General features: G+C 45.8%; 1 protein-coding gene across 1 annotated transcript; it reads left to right on the forward strand.

The window, feature by feature from the left end:
- Positions 1-1,616: 1,616 nt before the first annotated feature.
- Positions 1,617-8,789, forward strand: ETFBKMT (electron transfer flavoprotein subunit beta lysine methyltransferase). The gene is made up of 4 exons (XM_027654537.1): positions 1,617-1,744; positions 3,757-4,192; positions 7,028-7,158; positions 7,863-8,789. The coding sequence occupies exons 2-4, from the start codon at positions 3,885-3,887 to the stop codon at positions 8,225-8,227; spliced, it is 804 nt and encodes a 267-aa protein (XP_027510338.1). The 5' UTR covers positions 1,617-1,744; positions 3,757-3,884; the 3' UTR covers positions 8,228-8,789.
- The last annotated feature ends 288 nt before the right edge of the window (positions 8,790-9,077 follow it).

Raw genomic sequence — 9,077 nt, forward strand, 5'->3', positions numbered from 1 at the left:
AAGAGCCTTTTCAAAACGCAGCCTGAAAAATTTGAGACGCTTTGTCCCATAGGGAAACTAGAGAAACCGACATTTATCACTCTTGTTGTCAGAAGCCGCTTGTATTTCCTAAATCCTGGCAGATGGGGCAGGAGATGGGGCAGAGAGTTGGTGGGAGCTGTTGGAGAGTCTCCCTTGGATGGAGCCAATTAGTCAATGTAACAAAACCAGCTGTTGCAGGAAGGACAGCCATCGACCAGCGAGCAGGGATCCCAAGAACCACCTCCAGCCCCAGCCTGGCCTTACTGCACCCTCAGGAGGGGCTTGGGCTTGGCTCTGGTGCTGAGCCCACCTGGGAGGGAGGTGAGCCCATCTGGGTGGATCCCTCTGTGATGGTCAGTGGCTCGGCAATGGGAGGGATGCAGGTGGGTTTGGTTCCTTGTCCAGCCACCAGTGAGTCGCAGCCACTGCCACATGAAAATCTGGCCACTTTGAGGCCTCAGAGGAAACACCACTGTTTGTAGGCTGTTGGGCCCTTACCTGCCTCGGAGCTGTGCCCTCCTGAGGGACAGCAGCAGCATGGTGCTGTAAAGGAAGACCCCTCCCTCCTCTCCACACTGGAGAGGGTCTGGGGTGGAGGGAAGCGAAGGGATCTGTAGAGCAGCAGAAATATGAATGGAATGGGTGGAGCAAGTGGAAAAGGAACATGCAGAGGGGTAAACAAAAGGTCCAGCTTGTCTGAATAGCAGAGTCGGCACTGGATGCTCTTTTCGGTGGCCGGTGCCCGCAGCTGTTGCTGCCTCAGAGAGGCTGGAGAGCTCTGGCTGAGCCACACCAGATTGACAGAGGCCTTGACCTGACGTGCAAAGGGGAAAAGAAACCCACATCATTTTCCCTGCTGTCAAATCTGGACATGTGTTATCACTCCCTTTCTCGAGTGGATTTTTATCTACATTTTTAAACACAGAGCTAGTTCAACTCTACAGCTACCTGAAAGGAGGTTGTAGCCAGATGGGGTTTGGTCTCTTTTCCCAGGCAAATATCAGCAAGTCAAGAGGGCATGGTCTCAAGTTGTGCCAGGGGAGGTTTAGGTTAGATATTAGAATTTCTTTACAGAGAGGGTAATCAGACATTGGAATGGGCTGCCCAGGGAAGTAGTGGATTTTCTGTCCCTGGAGCTTTTTAAGATAAGACTGGATGTGGCACTTAGTGCCATGGTCTAGCAACCGCAGCGGTAGTGGATCAAGGGTCGGACTTGATGATCTCGGAGGTCCCTTCCGACCCAGCTGATTCTATGATTCACATTAGCACAAGCCTTTCAGAAAGGCGTCCTAAACGAAGCAGGAGCGCAGCAAGCGCACGGCGCCGACCGGGGAGCGAGGAGGACTCAGAGCGGGGCAGGCGCTGCGGGACGGGAAGGAGAACCACCCCCGGGCACCAGCGGAGCCCTCAAGGGCGATGCTGCCGCTTTAAGGGCGGGCGGGAGCGGGGCCCTCCCCGGCCCGGCCCCGGGGGCGGTGGCGGAGCGGCGGCGGCAGCAGCAGCAGGTACGTGTGGGCCGGTGCTGGCGGCGCCGGGCCCGCCCCGCCGGGGGTGGTGCGGCACAGCACGGACGGGTTCGGCGGAGGTCCCGGCCTTCCCACCGCTCCAGCCGGGAGCTGCCTGTGCCCCCCGCAGAGCGGAGCCCGGCACGGGGGGTGCGGGGATGGCGGCGGGGCGGCCCCGGTTTGCCCCCCTCGCTGAACCGGGCGGCCTTCGGCCCCGGGTAGGTCTGGCTTACCCCGATGGGGAAGGGGGTGGGGGTGTCTGTGCGGTTGGGCTTTGGAAGGCACTTGCTGCCTTGGGAAAAAAAAAAAAAAAAAGAAGCAGCTTAAATTGCATAATAATTGGTGTTTGGTTTTGGTTTGGGATTCGTTCTTTTTTTTTTTTTTTTTTGTTTGTTTTGTTTTGTTTGGGGCTTTTGGTTTTGGTTTTTGTTTCGGTTTTTGTTTTTGTTTGTGTGTTTGTTTTTTGGTTGGTTTGTTGGGGTTTTTTTTCGAAGGTGGGGTTTTTCTCGTAGGTTTCGCTCGGTTTTGTCCCCTTTTCCAAGTTCTACTCGCCCACTGATTTTATTCCCAGCAAGATGGGCAGGAGTGTCAAACACAGGGATATCCATCCTGCTATCCATCTGGATTTTATTCCCAATAAGGTGGGCAGGCCAGGAGCATCAAATGTAGGGATGGCCATCCTGCTATCGATCCTGATTTTATTCCCAATAAGATGGGCAGACCAGGAGTGTCAAACGCATGGATATTCATCCTGCTATCCATCCTGATTTTATTCCCAGTAAGACAGGCAGGCCAGGAGCATCAAACACAGGGATACCCATCGTGGTATCCATCCTGATTTTAATCCCAATAAGGCAGGCAGGCCGGGAGTGTCAAACACAGGGATAGCCATCCTGCTATCCATCCTGATTTTATTCCCAATAAGGCAGGCAGGCTGGAAGTGTCAAACGCAGGGATATCCATCCTGACGCCTTCCCTCTCACTAAGAGCTTGAGCCCAGTTTGGCATTTTGAGCACAGAGCTCTTGGCAGGTGTTTCTCTACTGTCCATTAATTTCAGGAGAGTAACCATCATGGCAGGCGTTGCAAAATAAACACTGCGGAGCCTCAGCCCTGCTAATTTGCAGCAATTCATGGGGAAAAGCCAGCATACAGCATTAGCTGACAAGATTTATCTCTCAGATTGATTGCAGTTAACATCATGCTTCCCTTAGGCAGATGAGGATTATACTGCTCTGCCTTCAAGAAGGAAGGCATTCATTAATTACATTCATTAATTATGCAGACTCTGCTGAATGGAAAAATGTGTGGAAAAATGCAGTATGTTCGATTGTGTGTATTTATTTCTAATAAAACCACAAAGGCCTTTAGCCAGTGATTTAAACAAAGACTTAATGGGAGTATCAGCCTCAACAGCAAAGTGTTAGGGGATGGAAGTTCACAGCTTAACATTTTGGCAAGTGATCAAATTTACCAAAGCCAGTACCTAAAGCAGAGGCCAGCACACAACAAAAACACCACTAAACACGTATGGACTTTTACTGAAGACACAGAAAAATAAAGAGAAACAGAAGTAATGAAATACAAAGTGTTAAGACTTCGTTTTATTGGCATATTTTTCCTGTTGTCTCTTAGTCTAGCTTTTTTTTAAGGGCAACATGCATAGCTCTGGATGGTGAAGTGGTCCACGATTCTTCTGTTGTGAAAAATTGGCAGGGGTGGGCAGAATGATGGAGCTCTGCTTTCTTCTATAGCTGACAGCAACCACATGAGACTGTTGCACTGTAAGACTAACTGATCCTTTAAAATACAGACTGAAATGCAACAAACTGGGAGTACTCTGATTAAAGATCAGTTTTGCTATGTCCATAGGCCCTGCAATGCCAGAGCCCTCCTACAAAATCTGAAGATTCAATGGAAGAACCTGAAATGATAGTAGATTGTAGGGGCAGAGGGAGGGAGATGTTAAAAGGCTACATTTAATTTTTGCCTGTATCAGCTGTCCTACTAACTGGTTGTTTCTCAATGGATATGTTTATAGTACTCTCCTGAATGGGTCTCTTGAAAGCTTCTTCCTTGAATACCCCATCTTCCAGACTTAAAAGACCCTGGGCAGGGGCAAGGCATGTGTTTGTGGTCACACAGCAGCACAGTGACCTTTCCTTCCTAAAGTCCCTGGTGGTGCAAAGCCTTGAAGAAACATCACTTACGGAGCGTTTTTCTCCTCTCAGGAATTGTCATCCATCGCTATAGAAAACAACGTCCTGTGAGTTTGTTTCGAGTTTTCTGCCTCATCATCCTGCTTCAGATAAGCTGTGCTCTGAGCTCTCCTGGGGAGGGTTCATCCCCTTGGGGAAGCATGGCCTTCCGTGGCTGGAAGTGGCTGCTCCTCTTGGACAGGCAGAACTTCTTTGCCAAAGCTTGGAGGAGCAGGAGGGGAGGCTGGAAGCGCTGTTGCCATTGGAGTGCTGGCAAGTCTCTGGACCCCGAGGTGAAAGCATTTTTGGAGGAGAACACGGAGGTCACCAACAGTGGGCACCTCACACCAGAGATACGGCTGCGCCTCCTCACCCCTCGCTGCAGGTTCTGGAGAGAAAAACCCGACCTGTGGCCTTACGGGGACCCATTCTGGGCAATTTACTGGCCAGGAGGCCAAGCCCTTTCCAGGTATGCAGCACAATGCACCATAATTGATAAGTCCAGTCTGCTGCAGGCTGGGATGTCAGACCTGACTCTGTTTGTAGTGATTCCTAGCAGTGTGTATTTGCCTGTTGTGAGGGCATTATCCATACCCCTCTCTGCTTATACAGGAGCACTGCAATCTCTGCTGGTTGGCAGTGATGTTCCAGCAGCTGCTATACAGAATACCTTACATCTCTTAAGTAGAAATCTGTTGTATGCAGTGGCTGACAATGGGGCTGAATTTGGATCCGTGGAAGGGCAGTGCAGTTGCCATCACAACCTAGTGAAATGTTAATTCTGTCACTCGTTTTTGCTCCAAACAGGAGGATTGTATTTTGTCATAACGCGTGGGAGTTTTTTGTAGGAGACAGACGGGAGTGTGGATGTGCATATGGTCTGGTGAGAAAAGTAGGTTTATGCTGCTGCACTTGGAGTGCTGGTTAGCCTGAATCACTCTCCTCAACTAGGATTTCAGCAGCCTTATTGTCAAGCCTTACTGTGGGTGTCTTTTAGTCACATCAGAAGCCACATTTTGGTTTTGGCTACTGACTGTCAAAATGTCTTTAATGTTCCTGATTCTCAGGAATTAGTTGGAGTTCTTTTATTCTGTAAAATCAAATCTCTCACTTTGAACAGCAGAAAAAGTTCTTAATTTTTACAGCAAAGAACAAGCTGTCAGACAATCCCCACAGAGATGAAAGGGAAGGATCTGAATTGAGGCTCTACTGTTTATCTGCAAGAAAGCATAAATAAGAAGGTGTTTTTGTCCAGGGAAAAGATGAGTCTTACTGTTAAATTGTGAGTTGCTTAGCCACGTAGATAAACCACAGCACTCCTGAACACTGGGTAAATAAATTAGATAAATTAATCTCTATTTTGTTATCATATGATACATATGCCTCATATATTTGGGTAGCAGTAATTATCTGGCAGTTCACTACTTTACTGTCTTACTGTTTAAGCACTTGTTTGATGTATAAGGAGTGTCAGAGATTAGCTGCATAATCTGGAAGGTAAAAAGGGAGTATGACAACATATGGCTGCTTCCATAACTGTGCTCTTTTCACGTCAGGAGTCTCCTATTTCAAGCTACTCCTCTTGGTGTAACCTAAGATACCTCGTTAGCCCAGCAGGGCAGACAGCAGTCTCCAACAGCAGCTTGATGCACTGTGTGCGTGCCAGGGGATACAGCCAGGTCCAGCTGTCCTCAGTCACTACAGTCATCAGCAGTAACTCAATAACCACTCAGATGGAAACAAGGCATTTGCAGCATTAGGCAAGATCATGGCCTACACAAATTACTAGTGGAAAGTCATGGCAAATCCAAGCAGAGCCACTAAATAGGAGAAACAGAGCACTTCTGTGGAGACCTCACCCCAGTCTTCTACCTGTGGTTGGTAAACCAAGCCCTGTTGGTAAACTAGGGGCTGTCCTCAGTGACAGGACCCAAGGGAATGGCCTGAAATTGTGTCAGGGGAGGTTTACATTGGATATTAGAGATTCATCATCCAGAGGGTGGTTGGGTTCCCCAGGGAAGTGGTCACAGCACCAAGCCTGACAGCGTTCAAGAAAATGTTTGGATGATACTCTCGGGCACATGGTGTGGCTCTTGGGGATGATCCTGTGCAGGGCTAAGAGTTGGACTCGATCCTTGTAGATCCCTTCCAACTCTGCATATTCTGTGATTCTGTGAGCAATGTCCTCAGTGGAATATTGCCAAACAGCTGAGCTGCTGAGCCTCTACACAAGTGTCCTGCACTTAACACTCTTATTAGGCCTCTTTGTGCCATTCCTGCTGGTGCTACCAGGCCCAGACATTTCCATTCATCCATTCCCTATTTACACCAGTCTTAACATTTCCATTACAGTTCTCTGCATTGAAATACCCCTGCAAAAGCTGTGCTTACCAGTAGCCCCATGTAAGGACTCAGCCATTGCTCTCCCTGCCAGAATATAACACAAATGTAGTATCCTTTCCAGTTTCTACTTCAACAGAAGTTATGGAAATTGGTAGTAAATTTATGGTAGCTTTGCAGTAATTCATTTCACCCAGGGCTCTTTTCTCTGACACTGAGGGCCTTCCCCTTCACAGCCAATTGAACGTCAAGGCAGTTGTTAAAGTTCTGAATCTTCTGTAATGGCTGTAATATGATTCACAGTGTTTAACAATAACTGCTGCTTGCCTTCTGTCAGTTCCCCACTTCCAGCCTAGAGGTTTTAGAGGATTCCTTTTGGCATGTGTCAGCAATTAGATGAAGATACTCCTGCTCACCACAGCATTATTCTTTTTCTTGGTGCGACTCAGGAACAACATTAAGCAGTCTTGAAATATTTGCATCTGTGTCTGCATGGCTCAGGAAAAGAAAGAGGAGAAATTCCTCTTCTTCCAAGCAGTTGCATAAGCAGCACTTCAGGGCGATGGGTAGGCACAATATTCACTGTGAATACATCATGTTTCTTCAGGCAGATTGTTTTTAATTTCTATAGATCCTTACTTTCCTATTTCTGATATATTCTGATTCATTGTAGTCATCTTGCAGTTTGTGTCTATTTAACAGAGAAGCTCATCTGTCAGAGAAGGAGCTGATTGAAATAAAATGTTGCTTACTTGGCTGGATTTCTTTTCATTTGGAGGGTGGGGAACAAGTAAGGAGGAAAGATTTTCTTGATTTTCATATCAGCAGAGATGACCAGCTGCACATGTGGGATAGTGTTATTAAGGTATCACACTTCATTACATGTATAAGAACTCTTAGTGTAACACAAACTTGAGACATTTGCATCATCTTGTTCACTGCTTTAACAGCTTTTCTTTTTCAGGTATATTTTAGATAATCCCCGCGTTGTTAAGGGACGATCGGTTTTGGATCTTGGAAGTGGATGTGGAGCAACAGCAATAGCTGCTGTGATGAGTGGGGCATCCCAAGTCCTTGCTAATGACATCGACCCTAGTAAGGGCTTTTTTCTTTTCATCTCTGTGTAAAGATACTCATTAATTTTTAAAGCACATTTAACAAGGACTTTTCTTTACTCCATTTGGGAGAAATTCAAGTTCCAAACAGAGTTCTAAGAATGCTAAAAAGAGGAATGGATTTTGCCAGTATTAGAAGCTGGGTTGTACCAGCCTCTCTTTGACCTTAGAATGAACAAACAGCAAAGTTTATGTCAAGTGCTGCCTACACACCATCATGGCTGCTTTGGAAGAGAACTCCAAGTGCAAACAGCAAGTTGGCTTCTCTGTAGAACTGTAGCATTTTCCTGTGCTTTGATGTTAGGACCTAGATTTTGCCTTTTCCCTCCAGACTCTTCCATAATTGACTTGTGAATTCAGTTTATTCATAATGTACTTACTCATTGTTTAGGGAAGAGGTATATCCATAGATTAAGGCAGTAAGATATCCTAATTCAGTTCCATGATTGTTTTCCACTGGTATCCATTCCAGGAATAGTTCTTCCCTGTGCCATGGTGTAATGGGAATAAAATTTCATCACTCTATGCCAGATTTTAACCCATCACGAAAACTGTGGAAGTCCCTAGATAGGATAAACAAAAATATTTAAGAGATGAAATTGAAACCTGTCAAGGAAATTTGTAAGGGGGCTGAGTGGCAGAATCCTAAAATGTAACTTTCATTTTGCTTTGACTTTTCTTCAGTTGCAGGAGTGGCAATGATCCTGAACTGTGAACTGAACCACCTGAATCCCTTCCCCATCACCATTAAGAACATCATTAATTCAGAGGCTGGCAACTGGGACCTCATTGTTTTAGGAGATATGTTTTATGATGAACAACTTGCTGATGGTCTGCATCACTGGCTGAGGAAGTGCATCAGGATACAGCAAACTGAAGTGCTGATTGGTGACCCTGGCAGGCATCAGTTTTTAAGCCACAGCATTCACAGCCATTTGCACAAAGTTATAGAATATTCACTTCCTGAGTACACTAGACAAGAAAACCATGGATTAACATCAAGTATTGTCTGGAGTTATCAGCCCTCGAACGGCTCAGAAGACTGTTGAAGTTGGCTTTGTAAGGAATTTTGTCTTGCTTGGTTGGCTTTTTAGCGAGTATGTAAAAAGGAAATGGGAATTAAACACAGTACATTATCTGTTGGTGTAAAGCAGATTCCTGTACCTTCACTGAACTGATTTCAGTCATACTCACTGAGGCTTTTGCTCCATCTGAGGTAAAAGCTACATGCAAACTGCATTCAGAGGGGCCTGCACTGAAGTGCAGACCCACAGATGAATCACACGTAAGAGTTTGCATGCTTGATGTTTTTCATGTATATTTGTGTCTTGCTCTCTAACAGTACTGTGAAATGTTTTGGATGTCCAGTACACTGCTGTGGGAAGAGGACCATGGCTGACAGACTACAGCACTGCTTTCACAGACTTTTGCAGCTTATTTATAGAGAAATTGTCAGTGTCCTTCGTAAAATTCTAATTCATAAGAGATTAATAGCTCTTAATATGCTCAACTTAAAGTGCCTTGCTCCTTTTCTGGATATCTCTTCTGAATGTCAGAGTAACTAATTTGAGTCTCCCTTTTTCCCTCTATAATAAAAGCTTACTCTTCCTTGAAGCTGCCTGAGTGATTATGTAGGAGTTGCATACAAACCTAAAATAGCTTCTTGACTGGTAGCCAGTGTAGAAGTTTTTAGTAAGTGGAAAGTACCTAAATAGTACTAGCTATGGGGTAACTTGATCATCTAGAGTGTAGGGTGAAATTATGTACATACCTGAACTTTGCAAGGGTAAACCAGGCAAACTACCTTGGGAAGCTGCTGAAGGATGAAGAAATCTTTCCTTGAGAGACAAACAGAATATAACTAAATAAAAACAGGGAACAAAAGTCTGATATAATTAT

The sequence above is a fragment of the Corapipo altera genome, unplaced genomic scaffold, assembly GCF_003945725.1.
Source record: "Corapipo altera isolate COAL_440 unplaced genomic scaffold, ASM394572v1 1, whole genome shotgun sequence".
Taxonomy (NCBI): domain Eukaryota; kingdom Metazoa; phylum Chordata; class Aves; order Passeriformes; family Pipridae; genus Corapipo; species Corapipo altera.

Excerpts from the sequence above, each read along its gene's own strand:
- ETFBKMT (XM_027654537.1), top strand. The coding sequence starts at position 3,885 with ATGGCCTTCCGTGGCTGGAAGTGGCTGCTCCTCTTGGACAGGCAGAAC. Across the intron at positions 4,193-7,027 it reads GGAGGCCAAGCCCTTTCCAG|GTATATTTTAGATAATCCCC; the intron begins GTATGCAGCACA and ends TTTCTTTTTCAG. Across the intron at positions 7,159-7,862 it reads TGCTAATGACATCGACCCTA|TTGCAGGAGTGGCAATGATC; the intron begins GTAAGGGCTTTT and ends ACTTTTCTTCAG.